The 22,860-nt window shown below is 40.8% G+C and overlaps 1 protein-coding gene across 3 annotated transcripts in view; it reads left to right on the top strand.

Annotated features, from left to right (window-relative positions):
• LOC121367437 (membrane-associated guanylate kinase, WW and PDZ domain-containing protein 1-like) overlaps nucleotides 1-22,860 on the top strand; it is a 160,357-nt gene that overhangs the window by 21,964 nt on the left and 115,533 nt on the right. For all 3 annotated transcript variants that reach the window (XM_041491608.1, XM_041491609.1, XM_041491607.1), the window contains exons 4-5: nucleotides 12,128-12,419; nucleotides 13,178-13,260. In XM_041491608.1, coding sequence (XP_041347542.1) covers nucleotides 12,128-12,419; nucleotides 13,178-13,260 — 375 coding nt within the window. The remainder of the gene's footprint in view (nucleotides 1-12,127; nucleotides 12,420-13,177; nucleotides 13,261-22,860) is intronic.

Below are 22,860 nucleotides of genomic sequence, written 5' to 3'. Positions count from 1 at the left end.
CCACCAATTTAAAGAAATGTTCCATTTTGTGAATCCAAACTGGTGTACACATACAATTAATATTGTGTCAAATAATTGTTCAAATACAATGTGCTGCTAAAATCTTAAGTTTATTCCTTGGCAGATACAGGTATCCAAACATGAATTGGAATATATTTAAACCCACATTTCTTCAGTGAAGGATGTAATTGATAAAGATATATGTAGAAGATAAAACTTGGGTTGGGGGGATTCAAATCAATTATGTTGTTGAGATTTTGCTGTTGTCACCCATCAACAGTTTATATTAATGTACATTGTTGATAGTTTGGCCTATCAGATAATGATGAATAGAAAGAAGAAACTGTCCAAAAACTATCATTTCTGTACTGACTGGGGTTCATATTTTGAATTCCAATTAAATCAGATCATCATAAAAATACCAACAAAAGGCAAAATATAATAATTATAAAATATATGGTAAATTGCAAACAAAAATTCTACAGAATTAAATGTCTGGCCTACCACAAACTTATTCAGTGTCATTGATAGTGTATTTGTAGATATCTATCTCAATGCATGTTAAAAAAATTTAAATAATAAAGTTGAAAAACTAATTTTGATGTGCACTGAGGTGAATATATTCATAGATAGAACTATAAATAAAGTTTTACTGATGCAGGACATGTAATTTATGAGAAATGTATCTACATTTGTACAAGTTGATGTCGCAGCCAACGAAAAAGTTATACCTACATGTATACTTCATCGTTTTAGTTTGTGCATGTATTGTAATGTAAAGGTAAGACAAAAATCACCAGACTTAGCAACATCAGGATAAACAATGCTGTTGACAGTATGGTTACTGGTTATAAAAGTATATTATATGAATATTGTATGAGAACTCTTCTTTTTTTTGCACAACGACAGTTCAATTAATCAGGATTTTATGCACTTATTTTGATGATTAAAAACACTTAAATCTAGTAAATATCATTGATTTCATAAATTAACAGTGTTTCATTACTAGTATTTGATATACATATCATTTATTAGTTGTATAAGTGAAGTGGACAAAAAGTCACATCCTGGTTCGTCACGTCCTGGCTCCTACTGAAATTTTAAAAATTAAATGTTACATTATAATGAATATTTTTAAAGTAAATTGCTATACAGCATTTAGAAATAGACTGGATATTGTATTAAACAGTGTATTTCAATAAGCAAACATTCTATCAGGAGAGCGGAGTTTTCTAATTTTCTGCAGTGTTAAAAAAGTGATGTCCATTTTTCGTCACATCCTGGCACATTTTTCATTTCACTTTATAAGTCTTTTTTTTTTTATACAAAAAAACACAATTAGGCCTGACATGCTTATACTACTATATGTAATGAGTCTATAAATGATAAAACTGCATTTCCATTTAAAAAGGATTTTTAGTGAAGGAGATCATTAGAGTCAGAATGTCACGTCCTGGCGTAAATCATTACCATGGAATGGCCCACCACTGATATTACTCTTAACACTGGGATGGTATTGGAAGGAAGGAAGGAAATGTTTTATTTAACGACACACTCAACACATTTTATTTACGGTTATATGGCGTCGGACATATGGTTAAGGACCACACACAGATATTGAGAGAGGAAACCCGCAGTTGCCACTTCATGGGATCTTTTATATGCACCATCCCACAGACAGGATAGTACATACCACAGCCTTTGTTACTCCAGTTGTGGAGCACTGGCTGGAACGAGAAATAGAGGGTATTGGAGAATGGTGATATGTTAGAATACATGGCCTTTATGGCTGTGTAAAAAAAGAATAGCCTGTGTGGCAGCATTAGGTTTCATCTCTCACATTTAGATGATATTTCTACAATTAGATATATATACAGGTTTATGTATTTGATTTCATCATTTTCATTACACAAAATTATCTGTTATTCTTGAAAACATTTCTAATTGATCAAAAGCATCTTAAAGTTAAAGTTTATTTTGTTTAACGATACCACTAGAGCACATTGATTTATTAATCATAAGGCTATTGGATGTCAACCATTTAGTAATTTTGACATATACTTTGTCAAAAGAGAAACACATACGCGAAATATTCATGGAATTATCTCTTTAATACAAAGTGCCATAATTTTGTTATTTATGATCACAATCAAATTTCACATTGTGACAATGTTCTTGCTATGGACTAACGGCAGTGGAGGCATTTTCGTCACCAAACACTATGGCGCTGAAATCAGTACCTTGTGTGGCCACCACCAGCAGCAATCACTGTGCGACATCTCCTTGGTATAGACTGAATGAGTCTCTGAATCCGGGTACGTGGAATCCTAGCCCATTCTTCCTGCAGTGCATGTGACAGTTGCAGAAGTATCTGAGGCTCTGGGTCACGCTGGCGTACACGTCTGTCCAGTTCATCCCATAAATGTTCAATGGGGCACATTAATGTTTTCATTCTGTAGGAAATTCATTGTTACACATGCCATATGCGGCCTGGCATTGTCTTGCTGAAAGAGTTCTCTATGTCGATCCAAAATGGGAAGCATGTGACAGCGAAGAATTTCATCCCCGTAGCATACAGCTGTCAGGTTGTTACCTTGTACGAACACAAGTTCACTTCTGCCGGTGTATGAGATGGCTCCCCACATCATGACACTCCCTCCACCGAATCTGTCAACTTTGGCGACGCAGTTGTTGGCAAAACGTTCATTGCAGCATCTGTAAACACGTTATCCATCACGTCGCTGTAGAAGGAAACATGACTCAGCAGGCTTAGTCTTGGCATCTTGTCACTCATCTACGTCGAAATGGAAATGAGGCATCATTGCAAGCATTGCATCCCATAAATACCCATCACTACCCCAATGTTTTCCCCGAGTTTCACGTGCATTCGCCAAAATCTGACCATTTCATGACAATTTCCTGCAGTTGTTGCACAACATGTGTTAAATTTGCTTTAGGGTGCATTTGGGCATGCTGTCCCATTGCAGGAACATTAACAAACATGGTCATTCAGCAACATTGTAAAAAAACTGATATTTTTTTTTAATCAAACACTTTTCTTCTTTCCCTATCACCTATTCATTTCATTTTTAGCAGAGTATGTATTCTTAGAAAGGAAACCTGCTAAATTTGTTCGTTAGTAACAAGAGATCATTTATATGCACCATCCCTTAGACAGGATAGCACATACCATGACCCTTGATATACCAGACGTGCTCTGGCTGGAATGAGAAATAGCCCAGTGGGATTAATCTCTGACTGTGCATATCAGGTGAGCGCTTTACCACTGGGCTACGTCCCACCCCTATATGAAAAGTGTGTTGTGTTGTGTGTATGTCTTGTATTACATGGGGTGTTTATCTGCACTATCTTGTATCAGGTGAGCGCTTTACCACTGGGCTACGTCCCACCCCTATATGAAAAGTGTCTTTGTATGGTGTGTATGTCTTGTATCAGGTGAGCGCTTTACCACTGGGCTACGTCCCACCCCTATATGAAAAGCGTCTTCTATGGTGTGTATGTCTTGTATCAGGTGAGCGCTTTACCACTGGGCTACGTCCCACCCCTATATGAACAGCGTCTTGTATGGTGTGTATGTCTTGTATCAGGTGAGCGCTTTACCACTGGGCTACGTCCCACCCCTATATGAACAGCATCTTGTATGGTGTGTATGTCTTGTATTAGATGGGGTGTTTATCTGCACTATCTTGTATCAGGTGAGCGCTTTACCACTGGGCTATGTCCCACCCCTATATGAAAAGTGTCTTGTGTGGTGTGTATGTCTTGTATTACATGGGGTGTTTATCTGCACTATCTTGTATCAGGTGAGCGCTTTACCACTGGGCTACGTCCCACCCCTATATTAAAAGCGTCTTGTATGGTGTGTATGTCTTGTATTAGATGGGGTGTTTATCTGCACTATCTTGTATCAGGTGAGCACTTTACCACTGGGCTACGTCCCACCCCTATATGAAAAGCGTCTTGTATGGTGTGTATGTCTTGTATCAGGTGAGTGCTTTACCACTGGGCTACGTCCCACCCCTATATTAAAAGCGTCTTGTATGGTGTGTATGTCTTGTATCAGGTGAGTGCTTTACCACTGGGCTACGTCCCACCCCTATATTAAAAGCGTCTTGTATGGTGTGTATGTCTTGTATCAGGTAAGCGCTTTACCACTGGGCTACGTCCCACCCCTATATTAAAAGCGTCTTGTATGGTGTGTATGTCTTGTATCAGGTGAGCGCTTTACCACTGGGCTACGTCCCACCCCTATATTAAAAGCGTCTTGTATGGTGTGTATGTCTTGTATCAGGTGAGCGCTTTACCACTGGGCTACGTCCCACCCCTATATTAAAAGCGTCTTGTATGGTGTGTATGTCTTGTATCAGGTAAGCGCTTTACCACTGGGCTACGTCCCACCCCTATATTAAAAGCGTCTTGTATGGTGTGTATGTCTTGTATCAGGTGAGTGCTTTACCACTGGGCTACGTCCCACCCCTATATTAAAAGCGTCTTGTATGGTGTGTATGTCTTGTATCAGGTGAGCGCTTTACCACTGGGCTACGTCCCACCCCTATATTAAAAGCGTCTTGTATGGTGTGTATGTCTTGTATCAGGTGAGCGCTTTACCACTGGGCTACGTCCCACCCCTATATTAAAAGCGTCTTGTATGGTGTGTATGTCCTGTATCAGGTGAGCGCTTTACCACTGGGCTACGTCCCACCCCTATATTAAAAGCGTCTTGTATGGTGTGTATGTCTTGTATCAGGTGAGCGCTTTACCACTGGGCTACGTCCCACCCCTATATTAAAAGTGTCTTGTATGGTGTGTATGTCTTGTATCAGGTGAGCGCTTTACCACTGGGCTACGTCCCACCCCTATATGAAAAGCGTCTTGTGTGGTGTGTATGTCTTGTATCAGGTGAGCGCTTTACCACTGGGCTACGTCCCACCCCTATATTAAAAGCGTCTTGTGTGGTGTGTATGTCTTGTATCAGGTGAGCGCTTTACCACTGGGCTACGTCCCACCCCTATATTAAAAGCGTCTTGTGTGGTGTGTATGTCTTGTATCAGGTGAGCGCTTTACCACTGGGCTATGTCCCACCCCTATATTAAAAGCGTCTTGTATGGTGTGTATGTCTTGTATCAGGTGAGCGCTTTACCACTGGGCTACGTCCCACCCCTATATTAAAAGCGTCTTGTATGGTGTGTATGTCTTGTATCAGGTGAGCGCTTTACCACTGGGCTATGTCCCACCCCTATATTAAAAGCGTCTTGTATGGTGTGTATGTCTTGTATCAGGTGAGCGCTTTACCACTGGGCTACGTCCCACCCCTATATTAAAAGCGTCTTGTATGGTGTGTATGTCTTGTATCAGGTGAGCGCTTTACCACTGGGCTACGTCCCACCCCTATATTAAAAGCGTCTTGTATGGTGTGTATGTCTTGTATAAGGTGAGCGCTTTACCACTGGGCTACGTCCCACCCTATATTAAAAGCGTCTTGTATGGTGTGTATGTCTTGTATCAGGTGAGCGCTTTACCACTGGGCTACGTCCCACCCCTATATTAAAAGCGTCTTATATGGTGTGTATGTCTTGTATCAGGTGAGTGCTTTACCACTGGGCTACGTCCCACCCCTATATGAAAAGCGTCTTGTATGGTGTGTATGTCTTGTATCAGGTGAGCGCTTTACCACTGGGCTACGTCCCACCCCTATATTAAAAGCGTCTTGTATGGTGTGTATGTCCTGTATCAGGTAAGCGCTTTACCACTGGGCTACGTCCCACCCCTATATTAAAAGCGTCTTGTATGGTGTGTATGTCCTGTATCAGGTGAGCGCTTTACCATTGGGCTACGTCCCACCCCTATATTAAAAGCGTCTTGTATGGTGTGTATGTCTTGTATCAGGTGAGCGCTTTACCACTGGGCTACGTCCCACCCCTATATGAAAAGCGTCTTGTATGGTGTGTATGTCTTGTATCAGGTGAGTGCTTTACCACTGGGCTACGTCCCACCCCTATATTAAAAGCGTCTTGTATGGTGTGTATGTCCTGTATCAGGTGAGCGCTTTACCACTGGGCTACGTCCCACCCCTATATTAAAAGCGTCTTGTATGGTGTGTATGTCCTGTATCAGGTGAGCGCTTTACCACTGGGCTACGTCCCACCCCTATATTAAAAGCGTCTTGTATGGTGTGTATGTCCTGTATCAGGTGAGCGCTTTACCACTGGGCTACGTCCCACCCCTATATTAAAAGCGTCTTGTAGGGTGTGTATGTCTTGTATTAGATGGGGTGTTTATCTGCACTATCTTGTAATGAATAAGGAACAATTCCCAGTCAAGCCTCTCTTGTCACCTGTAATAAATCATTCTGGAGAATGCAATTAACCTGGCCGCTTGATTATACGGAGGTGTGAAATCACCTGTAGTAGTGTTCTCCAGACCCCATCCACTCGCATGACTCATGGCTCTCTGGCTGATTTCCTTCACAGAAATCACGAAATACACCTGACCCAGATAAAACTCAATGTATTTACTTCTGACCCAGATAAAATCTAAAATACATACATTTGACTGAGATAGAATTTAATGTGCATATAGATGCAGTTATGTGTATAGTATGTATGGAAATCAGATGTTTTCAGATTCAGTTTTATGACATACATTCTTTGAAAGCTGAGTACATAAAAAATATATTGATATAAAGATATGGTAGTTTTATGACACCCCAGTGCATTGTTAGCTGGTAGTATCTACATGTGAACATGGTAATTGTGGTAGTATCTACATGTGAACATGGTAATTGTGGTAGTATCTACATGTAAACATGGTAATTGTGGTAGTATCTACATGTGAACATGGTAATTGTGGTAGTATCTACATGTAAACATGGTAATTGTGGTAGTATCTACATGTAAACATGGTAATTGTGGTAGTATCTACATGTAAACATGGTAATTGTGGTAGTATCTACATGTAGTAGTATCTACATGTAAACATGGTAATTGTGGTAGTATCTACATGTAAACATGGTAATTGTGGTAGTATCTACATGTAAACATGGTAATTGTGGTAGTATCTACATGTAGTAGTATCTACATGTAAACATGGTAATTGTGGTAGTATCTACATGTAAACATGGTAATTGTGGTAGTATCTACATGTAAACATGGTAATTGTGGTAATATGAGAAGTCTGGGTACAAAATGAGCATCTTCCCTAACAGCCCTGATTGCAATCATTTATTCCTTTCATATACAGTGAACCCCTTTAAACTGGACGCCCATAGGACCAAGTAAACGGTCTGCTTTTAAGGGATATCTGGTTTAAAGAGGTTATTTTACTGTATACTGAAATTTGAAAAGGGACCATGAACAATTTTTGGTTTTAGGGAATTCCGGTTTTAAGAGGTTTAACCGTGTCATTGGATGTGTACCTATGTACCTAGCTGTGTTGTATTTTTTACACTTTTTATTTAACCAGTGAGAATACATGATATAACACACAGCAGACACATTGCTCATGTTAAATTCTGCTATAGCCATTTATATTATTTGTTCATTTAAGGACTGTCTGTTATTTTTTTTACATTCATCGGGGTATGAGCAAAAACAATCATCCACAAATTGTGTGAATCCGCGAAGCTATTTGCACATAAGTTTGTGGATGATTTTTTTATTTTGTTCATACCCTAAAGAATGAAAACAAATAACAGACAATCCTTATAATTAAATTTATAGCATACTTGCTAATAATAACACTAAATAACACGATGTTCTCTGACAATGTTATATTTACGTTCATTGAGAAATGAACAAACTGGCATTGCTACATGTGGATGAGTGGGATGACATTAAGGTTGTAATGAATGTAATGGAAATGTCATTATGTTTTGTTGTATCATGCTTCAGTAGTTGTTATAAGTCATTTATACACAAACAATAATAAACTTGTGTACCTCAGGCACCAAGGAAATGAGCATTTGTTCACTTTTTACAAGCCTGTACTCTGTCACAGGATAGCCCATACCACAAGCTTTGTTACACCAGTTTGAAAGCCAATTTCTTTTTTGCATACAGAGATTTATACAGGCATTCTGTGTGTCTGAACATAGGCCCCTTCCCAAAATAAAGTGGCACTGAAAATTAACAATTTCTGTTCTAAAAATTCCCATTATATATTTATTTAATTATGTCTGTTCTAATAAATTAATTTAACAGTAGTGTACTGCATCATTCAGTGGCCTGAAAACATGTCCCAAGTATGATTTACTTGTGTTAATTTTCCCAATCCCACAGCGAAATATCCGTGATAAATCCCTGGCATAACCCATTATAGCCAGGTTGTAAATAATATTCTAAATTTATTCCATACAAAAAACCCATAGGTTAGGCATTATTAGATTTCTGTAATCAATGCATGAATGAAATGGTCATGCTTGCAATTTTTAAAGTCCTGAAGATCCATTGCTGCTTCTGTATCCCGTGTGGTGGCGGTGGCCATCTAAATGCTACATAGCATCTTTGAAGCTTCCTCATTCTATCTGAGCATTAAGAATATGTTAAGCTTCAGTCTTAACAAACATTTTGACTATGATGTCAACATGGGAGATAACTCTTGCAACCTAAACTATTGCAGTCTTGTTGACACTTCCGATTTGATTGTGTACGTAAATAGAAATATTGACAGTCTAATGTGAGTATTATTTACTTGTCAGAAGTTTATTGATTTTCTCAGGCTGTCTGTTTTAACCAGTACAAGGAAGTGACAGGCATGTAAATATCAAATAGCGTGCTTAAATTAGGGTTGAATTTGACAGGTCTTGAAGAAAAAACATTACAAACATGATAAATACCAGTAGTATTATGTGTTAGTGAGATTCTGTTTGATTTTGTAATGCAAATATTTATTTGAAATTAAACCTCATGAATTCTCTGTTGTATATATTTAAATCAAGGGAATGTAACTGAAAAAAAGGAGATTATTATAAATTTTTAACAAACCGAAGCTTGTTACAAAAGTTAAACTCTGTTTTGTTTAATGACTCCCTTAGAGCACATCACTGATTCATTTCAATCCTTGGCTACTGGATGTCAGACATTTGATAGTCTTTTCATGCATTACTGCACATTGAGGGAAATCTTTATCTGGTCCATATCTTCCTCATCAATTCATATAGGATCATCAAACCTTGCATTTTGGAGAACAATCATTTTATACCACCTTTAGTTTCTGTTTATATATTTGTAAAAATAATGGAAAAACATTTATATCACTCATTATTTCCTGTTGTATATTTGAAAAAATAATGGAAAAACATTTATATCACTCATTATTTCCTGTTGTATATTTGTAAAAATAATGGAAAAACATTTATATCACTCATTATTTCCTGTTGTATATTTGTAAAAATAATGGAAAAACATTTATATCACTCATTATTTCCTGTTGTATATTTGTAAAAATAATGGAAAAACATTTATATCACTCATTATTTCCTGTTGTATATTTGTAAAAATAATGGAAAAACATTTATATCACTCATTATTTCCTGTTGTATATTTGTAAAAATAATGGAAAAACATTTATATCACTCATTATTTCCTGTTGTAAAAATAATGGAAAAACATTATTTGTAAAAATAATGGAAAAACATTTATATCACTCATTATTTCCTGTTGTATATTTGTAAAAATAATGGAAAAACATTTATATCACTCATTATTTCCTGTTGTATATTTGAAAAAATTATGTAAAGACTATAACTTTCTATATCACTATTGATGATGATGATGATAACTAGTTTAACATGCCCATATACCACTAGGGTTTCGAACACGCCCATCCCGAGTCTGACCTCCGATAAGATCGGTGGCCTGACTCGGGATGGAGGGGGGGGGGTGGGGGTAGAGTTGAAAATGGGCAGAATTTTGAAAATAGCAATTAGTTAAAAAGTTAATAGAATAAAAAAAAAGTTACAAGCCAAAAATAAAAATAATTGACTGCTCGGCCGAATATTTATATAATTTAGAGCATTTTAGGACAGTCCAAAATTAAATAAGTGAAAGAAGAGAGGATCGGACTATTTAATAATATTTTAAAAAAAGAAAGAAGTAATTTCGACATAAAGTTTTGAATGCCTCGTTACGGCCGTTTGGGTGCACAGCTTATAGGGATGAGATGGGTTGCATCCCGTCAAGAAAACCCCTAGATTGACAGTCGATAGGTTGAAGGTGTAGTGCTGTGCTGAAATACAGATCTTGAGAAGCCGGATCTGTCTGAACGAGAGAGAGAATCAGACTAGGGTATAGTCCAGATGCCATGGGTTGGTATAGTGGTGCGGACAGGCCCGACTCCGGAAGATACGAGATGGTATCACAATAAACAAAGTAAAGTCTAGAAAAGAGTAGTACAGGCCGACCCCGCTTCCTATTTCTTCTTAGAGTGGGGCGGTCAATCTTCCAGTGCTGCTAGGACAGGCTCGGACATGTAGAGACTAAACGCGAACAACCGTGGCGTTCTGCAGAATGGCCGTCATACGAGTCACGAAAAAACAAGTCAACATAGTCAGACAGAGAAATGACGTGGAGGCAAGAAATCTCGCTAAAAAAGAATCCAACCTGGTGGTGCAGACTGTCGAAACGAGAAGCGTTCCAGCGTTCAATCAGTTCCAATGGCCGCATACATCCCAGTAGAAAACTTCACTTCACTGATAAAAACAACAAAAGTGAAGGATCCCCAAGTCGAGCTGTGAAAGCACGTGCAGTGTGCACAAACACGTCTTACCGTGACAAGCTCCAGACTGGGAATGGTATCACCATTAGTGCCTGTTTACATAATTGTGGAAATGATGTAAAAGCTGTAAGTTTCCGTATACATATTCAATGAAAAGAAGATGAAAAAACTATTACTTTTAGTCGAGCTGAAGATCACTCTCCTGAAATGGTGCTGGGTGAGATATCCAGGGCATAAAATTTGATTTTTTCAGACAAACAATATGTCGTTCGTGTGGTTTTAGTGTTTGCACGAACGATTTTCTCCAGTGGTTCAGATACAAATGAAAAGGTTAACCGACAACGGTAATCAAATGAGAATCTAAGATGGGTGATTTTCGTAGCTTTTCTCCAAATTTTTATCATAATCACAAAATTATTATTATTATTTGGTATGCTGGGACTAACTTGAAAGCTGCCATTTACATTTCAGCACACTACCCCATCGGTTCTGTTACAGGGGAGTACTTGTTGGCACCAAACAATAGTCTGAATGAAACGGGGATTGAAGCATTGAGCTTTGAGCTTCCGGGTCTGAACGGAAAGACCCGAAGTTCTGCGAATCCTCGATCGATCCAATCGATGCCGATGTTTAACGTCCCTTATTAAACATACTATTTTCTTCGCTGTGTATGTCATGTTTTAATAAATTGATTTAGCAAGGGATGTACTTGTTTTCATTACAATACATGTTTCAGAATTAATGCATATATTTCAGCGTAACCACACAGGTGTCAGAAAGTAAATAAATGTACAGATTGAACTTCACATACATTTTTTTTTCTTCCTATTTATTGCACAAGTTTATTGTGCGCAAGAATATTTACCATGAGACTGCGGTTGAGTGGTATGTTCTTGCTCACAATAAATGTGTGCAATAAATAGGAAGCGAAAATAACGTATGTGAGGTTCTGTATTTATTACATACCTTTAAAAAAATATATATATCAACAATGTATCTTAAACCGCTGTTCAATGCTCCTTTCATGAGCTCAGTTTTAGTGTAACGTACCAAAGTGCCAGACGTTATGAATACAGCTCTTAATAAGTTGTGACATCAGTTTACATTTTTTTGCACGAACGATCTGTCGTTCATGTCTATATTGGTTTTGCATAACCGACAGACAAACAACAAAATCGTTCGTGCCAAATTTTATGCCCTGGATATCGCACAGATAAAATGTATTGAAACTTTTATTGCAAGGTGATCAATTTGCCGCTCTCCTAAAACTTTCTAGCCAAGTATGGAGGGGAATCGGACTGATGACTCGCCCTTTTTGGTGAAGACTTGACTTTCTATACCATCATTACATGTAATTTTGAGTTTTTCACTCATTCTCTGTTTTATGTTTCAGGTAATCATTATGGCACACCCAAACCACCGCGGGAACCCCAAGGGCCAGTCCGGCGCACTAACTCGATCGCACAGCTTCCCAGCTACCACCCGTTCACTGAGGGCCGCCGGAAGCGCACCCGCAGTACCAACGAGTCTGGCACCTCCCCGGAACCATTCAGCGAGGACCAGCTGCCGCCCCCAATGAGCAGGAAGAAATCCCTGGAGCGCGCTCATAGCTTGTCCAACTTGGGGCCGTTACCTTCCAACTGGGAGATGGCCTTCACGGATGATGGGCAACCGTATTTTATAGAGTATGTACAGGCTTAATTAAATAGTATAATACAGTGCAGACTTCTACATTTAAATAAAGTAAAATTAAAACTATTTAAAAAAAAATTATTTTACCAAGTTGTAGTCAAATAAAAAAAAAATACATTACATATGTTTTCATGTTCAACAAAGGGCTATTTCAATTTTATAAAAATTATTGAAAATCCTGCATTAAAATTTCTTTTTGGCTAAAAAAAAAAGGAGTGACGTAGTTCGTATGATTTTCTCTAAAATTAGTGATTTAAGTTGGATGATTTGTTGTTTAGTGTACATACTGAAAACATTAAAATGATGTCATGTTTTCAGATAAAGTTAGGAACATTTAGCATAGGTATTTTGTAACATGTTTTGTAGCACTTAAGTGAAAGCAAAAATAGAAATAAAACTTTTTACTAATTATTAAGAATACAAAGTATACAGTAAAACATATTTAAATCGTACAGGAACTAAATTTTAGAATATTCTACCAAGAGAGCCAGGGACTAAATGAGTGGCCAAGTTCCAGATGTATCTGGTAAATACAGGTTCCACATTTTTTCAGTTGAAACATGTATTTGAAGTCAACCATAAACAAAATACATGGTTTGTTGTATCTATGGAGACTTCGTTTTAATAATGAGCTGCTTTATTCATCAGTGGATTACAGCAAAAATATATATGTTATGTTCAAGATGTTTAGTATTTAGATATTTGAAACCATATTTGTCTTGTTATTAACATACTGTTTGAATTGTTGCAGCCACAACAATGAAACAACTCACTGGTTGGACCCGCGACTTGCTCACCTGCGGAAACAGACCCCCGCTGATTGTCAAGATAACGGTAAGTGCCATTACTTGTTTTCTGGTTTCCAGCAGTGACATGTGCTGTCTTGTCTCAGGGGACAATGTATTAAACTTTTAAGTAACTAGAAATCAGTTTACTTACCTTTTACCTAGGAAACCAATCATTTGGTTATGTGGATTATACTTATGTTACCGGTGAGTTACAATTTGATTGATAACTGTTTTGCTGTACATCAAGTGTTCAGAAATTGGTCTAGAACAGTACAAAATACATACATGCATTTAGGGTATACATTAATAAAGTTCTGATGATCCTTAAGTTCAAAAGCAGTAGGAAGGATATTTTGTGAAACCAGTCTTGTTGAGTGGCAGTCCTCCTAAAGCAGTGAAAAGCACATTATTAGCAATTTGGCAAATTTTGTCAGAAAATCTGTAGCTGAATTCATATTTCAATTAGCCAAACAGCCAAAATCATTGTAAATCTACAAATAGCTTTTGGCAAATTATTAATTAAATATATTTGCCTAATTCAAGTTTAATTTGCATTTGTCAATTTGGCAAATAATTGCTTAAAACCTGTTATGTCAAGACAGTATAATTTCCTTTTTGACTTTGACTTGTACAGAGATGCATAAGCATGATTGTGCTAATGGTTTTATAGTTCAGATTTACCGTTCAATATCCAACAGCAGCTGATAAAAAAAAAGTGCTAAAATTGCCATTCCTTTCCAGTTTATTTGTACTTTCAGATAGTATTTATCTTCAATTTAGTGCATGAATTATAGCTAATTATTGGAGTTATTTCCTCTGGCAGATACCAGTTATTTACTTTGAAATTGAAGAACAAGAAGATTTATTACATAAAGTATTACACAACATTTATAACAATAAAAAAAACCCCACCAAAATATACTCTGTCTTAACAAAAAGCCAGACTGATTAAACAGTGGCCAAAATGCTGAAGCATTTTATGTTAAATCACAAATAAATGTAGATCTTTTGTAAGCACCAGTAAACACTGTACATTGTTGAAGATCAAGGAGAGACAAACAAGGATTGATGGTAAAGTACAAAGTAAACAAGATCATCAGGCTTATAGAAGTAGGTGGAAATTCCAGTGTATTGGATGACAGAAGAATACTAGGGTATTATTACAGTGCTTTTGGTTTGAAAATCACTGGGTAGCAAACTGCTGTCCTGACACTGTGTAGGAGAACAAGTATTGCTCTCTGTGTCAAATTCACAGTCATTTTTAGTAAAATAAATTAGTGATACGGTGAGCCATTTTTTCACCTTCGAGGAAATCGTTTTGCATGAGCACATGCAGGTGAGAGCAATTGCTCACATTTAACCATCCTGACTGGCATATAACCTATGTTGGATGATGGTAAATTTAGATAAATGTGAAATATCGGTGTATTACACATGTTGGATGATAATTAATTGAGATAAAATTATATATATATATGATTATGATACCTAAAAAGAATAGTACCCGTTTTAGATGATGGTGAATTTAGATACAAGGTTATCCTTAAAGCTATTTGAATGTGTTTTTTCAACCTGACCCACTTATTTCAGTCATAGGTGTTACCAGATAATGTTGAAGGGGCAATATGGAGGACACATGTACCATTTCTATAGACATTACCTGTCCTCAAACAAGTGCACCTCCCCCCCACGCAAGTGGTCTGGTCCGAACATCCCAACAGCCAATGGGATGGCCTAAATTCTTCTACTGCATACTGCTCTCTAGTTCCGGTCACATGACTGTAACTTCCTTCTTTTTCTCTTCGCTAAAGGGTCTGGACGTCCTTTTGCTTGGCTCTGTTTGGAGTCAACTTTTATAAGACCTTTGGTTTTGTATTAGTGTTTGGGTGAAATGTTTTTCACCTTCGTTTTCATTAGCTTTCGTATGTTCTTTTCGCGTATTTCACTTGACTTCCAAGCGTTTAATTACATGAAATGTTGTTTATATTGCCGGTTGTCGTGTCGGACGCCATTTGCAAAATGGCGTCTGTGTTGACTGGCTTTGTGTTTGGGTGAAATGTTTTTCACCTTAATTTTCGTTAGCTTTCGTTAGCTTTCATATGTCTTTCGCGTATTTCGCTTGACTTGCCAAGTGTTAATTACATGAAATGTTGTTATATCGCCGGTTGTCGTGTCGGACGCCATTTGCAAAATGGCGTCTTTATTTACCGGCTTTGTATTTGTGTTATGGTTGGTTTTTCTTTCTTTTCACAGATTGAAAAATTACTATTATCATATCTGATAATGTTCAGGCGACTAGTTCGAGCGTGTTACGCTGCAAGAAGTTAGCCGGCGGCGACCCAGGTTGTCGTGTTCGTGTGGCCTCACTTCTAGATGCGACCTTTGTGCGGGCTTGTCTGATGTCGAGTTCGCGGCTTACCTGAAGGTGGTGTCAGCGAGGACCAAGAAGGTGGAATCTTCGAGGACCAAGAAGGTGGAATCTTCGCCTTCGATTGCTGACTCCGTGGCGGAAGAGTTACGTTCAATTCTACCGACCATGCTGGAAGAAACAATGGCGTCAATGGCGACCTTACCTAAATCGGCGAGTTCGGGGTCAGGTCCGGTTCCAGTCCCCTCTTCAGGGGGTGCGGCTTCTTCAGCTCCACCGTTACTTAAGACTTCGGATGACAGGCCTGCGGTCTCTACGCAGCCCTCTAAGAAGCCGGCTCATTCAGATAGACGCTCCACGGATTCCAAGGCTCACCGATCTTCGGCGGGGAAGTCCCCTTCGGCGCATCGGAGCCGGGACCGTAGCCGTTCCACATGACCTGTATGGCTCCCTACGGGTTCCACAGATCATCAGCGCCAACCTTCAGTTGATGTGGCTTCCAAGGCCTCCGAGGGCTAGACGGGACCATCCACGGTCCGGTTTAACCAGCGGCTTCCATTACGGTACATCGATTGGCCTGTGCTCGAGTTCTACGAGACTTTGGTGATGAAGCGCCTGCGGCATCTGTCATTGAAGAGCCCGACTCTACGGACCATATGACTATGAGGGATTGCTTGGCGGCTGTCTACGACATGTTGCCGTCCTTGCCACATCCAACGACGATGTGGTCATCCGTTCCTTGGTATCCACACGGGACCGCCCACGGTCCGGTTCTCCGGTATCTCCATCGGGCCATGACCAGAGCGACTGGCCTGTTCACGGGTGCTACGTGACTTTCTGATGATGTATCGGTTCATGCGGTGCTGGAAGATCTGGATGCGGCGGACCACTTGTCACTGAGGGATTGTCTGGCTGTCATATCTGATATGCTACCGCCGCTGGCCCATCCACCGGTTTCAGCCAAGAAGGGTCCGGGTTCGATGATCGCCACGGAGGTTCCACCGGCAGATATCGGCATTCGATCGTTGGCTGCCACAGGCCCCCGTCGGTTTACACGGCTACCAGTAACTGGCCCGTGCGTATCGTTGTTCCAGCAAGCAGACGGAGCCCTGTAACGAATTGGAAAATTGCGTCATCGGCTCACCGTTCGGTACCGTCGTCCCGTGATCGATCGAAGTGGTGCAGTGTCCAGGGTTCCACCGGCTCCTGCCGGTCCGTGTACATCGTACCGTCCACACCAGTCGGCAGCTGATTCGGCGTTCAGGGTTACACCGGCTCCTGACGGGACCGTCCACGGTCCGTGTTTCCGATGCAGCCAGTACATTGGATCGAAGTGCCTGTGCCAGGTTACTGACCGATTTTCCAGATGATGCGTCGGCACCTTCCGTTATAGAAGATCCGGACGCAGTGACCCACATGGCTGTGACTGTTTGTCTCGCTGCGGTGTATATGCTTTCGTCACTTCACAGTCCACTCGCACCATTCTAGAAGGTTTCCGTTTGAGGACTGATCCGATGTCGGTTTACTTGAGTAGACTTCGTTTGTGCCGTTCCCCATTCGTCACAACGAACGTATCCGTCTTCAACCTATCCTTCAACGGTGTGACGCCGGCCTTGGATGACGCTGTTTCCGGCGGGACCAGACGTCTTCCTAGAACTTACAGATTGGCACGTCCTGTCGATGGCTTCAGTTCAGCGTACATGTTGTACATGGCGACCATAACTCCTCATGTGCAGGATGCCAGAGGATATGCCTTGTTCTAGCCGTCGACTTTGATGTTGGTCTACCTTATATCTTCCGTGACGTCGATGTGCACTACGATTGCACACTATCGTCAACCGACTTGCCTGAAGCGATCCATTCTTGACTTTCAGCACAAGCCGGTAATCTTGGCAGACCTGTGGTCTACATACGGCTCTTTGCCGTGAAGGGGTCGACGTTACAAGCGTTCCGGGTTGGTGACGAAGAAAGTCTACTGGTCCGGTCACTTGTGTTGAGATCCCGTGCACCGATATTCTCTTGTTCGAGGAAGGTTCAGCGACATTCGGCAGATCGTTCTCTATATCCGGTGGCGATGCAAGACAGTCGCTACTTCCGCTGGTTCCGGAAGTTATCCAGTTGCCATCACGTGGTACGGGGGTTTTACCGTCACCGTTTTCCTATGGTTCATTGCGGCTTATCAACTCACTGACGTTTACTGTTGTTACCGCCAGAGTTCGTGACCGATGCTGTCTAGATGGTCTCTGCTGCTGTTTCGCACCGGGTGGTGTGACGGCCGTGGATTTTAGCCGGTTGCTGTTTTGCGTTGCTTCACTTCCAGGTATATCGGGCATGTAGCGTAGCGAGTTGCTACGCTGTCTTGGCTCTTGCCTGTATCACGGGGTCGCTGTTTCCGATGTCTTGATTCCTGAATCACTCTATTACTGTTTCATGAAGTATCATTGCAAGAGTAATTTTGACGTCGGCGCAACATTTTATGCTTCGAGGTCGCGGTATCCAGTTTGTTTCTGAATCCATGCATTCAGTACAATAACGCAGATTTGCTGATCCGGTTACCAGTCGCCTTGCAGTCCAGTCCCTGTTGGTGGCTGTGGTTTCCAGATGAAGCCGATCTACACATCAACCTGTTGGAGATGTTGTCAGTTACGTCATCTTTCATTGGCGAGAGATGCTGTCAGGCGCCTCTCTCATGGTAGCCACAGACAGTACTACCGCGGTGGCTTATATCAACCGTCAGGGCGGAACCCACTCCAGCAGTCTGCTGCAGTTGACTTATCGTCTCTACAAGCTGGTTGACGAGATTCCGTTGCAACTTCGGGCTCGCCATATTCCAGGGGTTTCCAATGTACTAGTCGACACACTGTCTCGGCCGTCGTCTCCACAGCCGACGGAATGGATGCTCCATCCCGAAGCGTTTCGATGGGTGTGCGACAGACTTTGGACACCAAACATCGATCTCTTCGCCACACGATTCAACCATCAGCTGAGGGTTTACGTGTCTCCGGTGCTGGATCCCGAAGCTCTGGATCTCGACGCCTTGGCCATCAGCTGGGAACAGATGGACGCGTACGCTTTTCCTCCACGAATCCTCCTTCCAAGGGTGCTTCAGAGGTTTCAGCTGTACCATTGTCGCCTGTTACTCATTGCTCCAATGTGGCCATCCAGGATGTGGTATCCAGATCTAATACGTCTTGTCGATCCACATCCTTTACCGCTGCCAGACTGGGATCATCTGTTGCTGCATCCCACGTCAAGACTATACCATCCACGTCCGCAGTTGTTCCAACTGCACGCGTGGACTTTATCGCCAAGAGTTTGAGAAAGAAAGGTTTTTCTTCACAGTCTACGGCGGCCATTTTGAAAGGGCACAGATCATCTACTACTGTGGCTTACAACGTCAGATGGCTTTGCTTTCACCGAGGGTGTGTCCGGCAAAACCTCAAACCTCAGACGATCCAGATACTTCGTCTTGCTGGGTTTTTTGGCTGTATCTGCGGACCACTTTACGATTAAAGGGGTCTACCATCGCTGGGTACGTTTCGGTCATCGCTACTGTTCGTGATGTCGCTACTGGAACGAAGTTATCGGGTATTCCTGAGATCCATAAGATGATCAAAGGGTTTCGCCTTGATGATCAAGTACACCGGTTTCGGCCACCAAGATGGGACCTGAATCTGGTGTTACGAGCGTTATCGACCGCACCTTATGAGCCGATCGAATCCTCTTCCCTGCAAGACTTGATGCGGAAGACGGTGTTTTTACTCGGTTTTGCCACGGCTGCCCGTGTCTCAGAACTCCATGCTCTTGATGTAGACTTGGTACGTTTTCACCAAGATCGGCGTGCAGTCAACTTGGGGTTACTCATGAACTTTGTTGCAAAGAATCAGTTACCAGACCAAGCGCCTCGTTCGTATGTTGTGCAGGCCCTCTCCTCTATCGTTGGTCCGGCGGACGTTGAGGACTTGGCGTTGTGCCCTGTCAGAGCCCTGCACCAGTACATCGAGAGGACCAGATCTTTTCGACAACATCGCAAAAGACTTTTCCTTTCCTGTAACCAGAGTCGGTTGAGGGACCTTACCAAGAACACGGTGGCCACCTGGATCCGGTCTTCTATCCTGACCGCCTATCAGAAGGAGGGTTTACCTGCTCCGTCTGCTTCTAATCCGCATGAACTCCGTGCCTTGGCTGCCACGATGTCCCTGCACTGCAACACACCCATTCAGCACATTATCACTGGTTGGTTCTGGGCTACGGACTCCATCTTCGCCAACTATTATCTGAGGGATGTCTCCACAGAAGACGTTGAGGGGTTCCATCATCTGGGTCCGGTTGTTGCTGCACAGACTCTGTTGAATACAAGCCGTCCTCGTCGCCGTTGATGTCTGTCTGATTCTGGGCTGCATACCGAGATGTCCATCGAATAGACAGATGAGGATTGCTTAGACTTTTGTTCTTTTGCACAGTTCACGTACTGGTGCCGGAACTTTTGTCTCGATAACCTTTACCCTGCACTGCATGTGGTTATTGGTTGTCGTTATTGAACTAACAGATCTTTGGTGTACTAGACAGAAAACACTCGGGGGTCTTGTTTTGTTCAATGTTCTGACGGATGCACCTCATTAGGTTGTCGCTTGTTATTGAAAAACTATAACACTTCAATACGTGAGGGTTACCTAACACCTGCATCCCTGGTGGCTACGTCTTCCCACCCTGTCAGAACCAGCATGAGATGTGGCTTCCGCCTCCTGGTCCATGTGTTCTAGGAGCCGTACCTGCCACTGCTGACGGATGCCACCATTCTGGTTGTTGTTACTAACATCACCTGCATTGGTCTGTGACGGGCATCCCTAGGATGAGGGCTTACCAAGGTTGGCCTTATTCTTCCACTAGTCAGCCTCTTTCCGGTTGGGGAGTTATCACAAGCATCTACGGATCTCGGCACCCACCACCATCTGTTGAATGCTGCACTTGTTTGAGGACAGGTAATGTCTATAGAAATGGAGAAAACTTGAGTGTTTTCTCTTTTATAGATACATTACCTGTCCTCAAGATTCATCCCGCCCGGGCCTCCCCGCTTCCTGTTCTCCGTGCGATGCGCTCAGGGAAAAAGAAGGAAGTTACAGTCATGTGACCGGAACTAGAGAGCAGTATGCAGTAGAAGAATTTAGGCCATCCCATTGGCTGTTGGGATGTTCGGACCAGACCACTTGCGTGGGGGGGAGGTGCACTTGTTTGAGGACAGGTAATGTATCTATAAAAGAGAAAACACTCAAGTTTTCTCCAAAGTGTCTTCTTTGAGGGAGTAAGAAGGGTTTTTGTAAGAAGGGGTTTTGAAGTCTGAATGGCTCAAAAGATTATGTTATCATATCTGAAGCCAAAAACATTGCTTTTCATTACTAATCATTTATTTAGAAAAACTAAATATGTTTGGAAAAATTCAGTCGGAAGGCATTGGACTTCCATCTTACCCACTGTAGGAAAGAGCCTGTTTATGATACTCATAAAGGTTGCGGCTTATCACAGATTTGATGACATCCATGTATTTTGTTTTCAGATGTGTTAGCGTGATCTTCATGGAATTATTTTCTGAAAGCTTATGCTATTAATCAATCTGACACGTGTATACCTTTCTTACATATTGTTTTCAGTTTTAGTTAGAAAGTGACAAAATCACATTGTTCCAACGTTTGTTTTAGCTTTTTTTCAGTATTTTCTGACTTCTTGTATTTGACTTGTCAATGATTTGATCCACCATAATATTTGCAGGTTACCTTGTAAATAGTTTGATCTTTGAGTGTGTAAATAGTAGAAATCCTATCAAATGAGCTATGTGGAAACTTTCCACGGGTGTAAATACAATGTATATCTTTGTACAACATGAAGAAACAGGAATGTCTGGTGCTAGAAACTTGGCCTGCATAGTTCTCTTCTTAGCCGAGTTATGTTGGCTTCCATGAAACAGTTTAAATCACTTTAAAAGTTTTTTCTGAAGTGTCATAATTCAGGATCTTAGACCAGGGGGGTGAGTGGGGTTGAATATTAATATTGCTTGGACACCTATATGAATAGCCTAATATTGACTGGTTAAAAATTGTTTTAGGTTAAGTGGGGAGGTTAAGATAAACCCCCGATCCCCCTCCTGCCCATGCCCCTGCAGTTTAAGACTGATTCCATCAGCACTGAATGGCATGAGCATACACGATGAAAGAGTGGTTTGTGGGGTGACCACCAACCCATTTTGGGGAAATTCAGAGAACTGCATAATTTTGTAGGACAAATCTCTTAAATTTTATTTTTAAATTTATGTATGTGACAACATGATAACCAAAACGAAACTGTGTACTAGTTATGTTTATATACATCATGTAAAGTGCACTTTAACAGGTTTCATTATATTTTTTTGTTGTGCTTTTTTGGCTAAAATGTTGAGAGCACTATGGTCCTTGAAATTTGTGTTCACAATGAGCAGCGTCACTGCTAAAAACAATTGCAAAATTGATTTCTCATTATTAGGTATTAACTTTGTTATTATCTGTACTAAATTGCTTTCAGAATCATCTGAATTTCAAGGGCTGCATTATTTAGATCAATTCCCTCAGAATATCCTGTGAATTTGTTCTGTTTCAGCTAGTGCTTATAAAACTTAAAGCCTAGACTTTAATAAAGTTCAGACTTTAATGTAATGCTATTTGAATGGCGTCGCCATGACGTTAAAGTCTGGACTTTATTAAAGTTTAGACTTTAAGGTTTATAAGCACAGGCCTGATGTACTGTTCTATGTGTTGTAAAATATTTAAAATCTTGCTGATGCTTGTCCAGAATATCCTACCAGTACTGGGTTTGGGTGTGAGTGCTCGCCTGGTGTGCTTGTGTCACAGGATGAAACCACCTCATTGGATCTGTTCAACTGGTTGGGTTTTTTCTCGTTTCATCCAGTGCACCACAACTAATTGTAGCTTGTGTTACGTGCTTTCCTTTCTGTGGAAAAATGCATATAAAAGATTCCTTGCTGCTTATGAAAAATGTATCAGGTTTCCTCTGATGACTACGAGTCAGAATTACCATATGTTTGACATCCAATAGCCGATGATTAATTAATCAGTGTGCTCCAGTGGTATCGTTAAACAAAACAATCTTTAGTACTGGGTTTCTTCTTTAATCCTCTAGAGCTAACTGACATGTATGTAATTACCATACTCATGACACTTACACATTCTGATTAAACAATGTGTTGGGTACCCGTAAAACAAACATTCCCTTCCTACATATGTTTATTAT

Source organism: Gigantopelta aegis, chromosome 3 (genome assembly GCF_016097555.1).
Source record: "Gigantopelta aegis isolate Gae_Host chromosome 3, Gae_host_genome, whole genome shotgun sequence".
Taxonomy (NCBI): Eukaryota; Metazoa; Mollusca; class Gastropoda; order Neomphalida; family Peltospiridae; genus Gigantopelta; species Gigantopelta aegis.
This window is presented reverse-complemented; position numbering and strand designations above follow the sequence as displayed.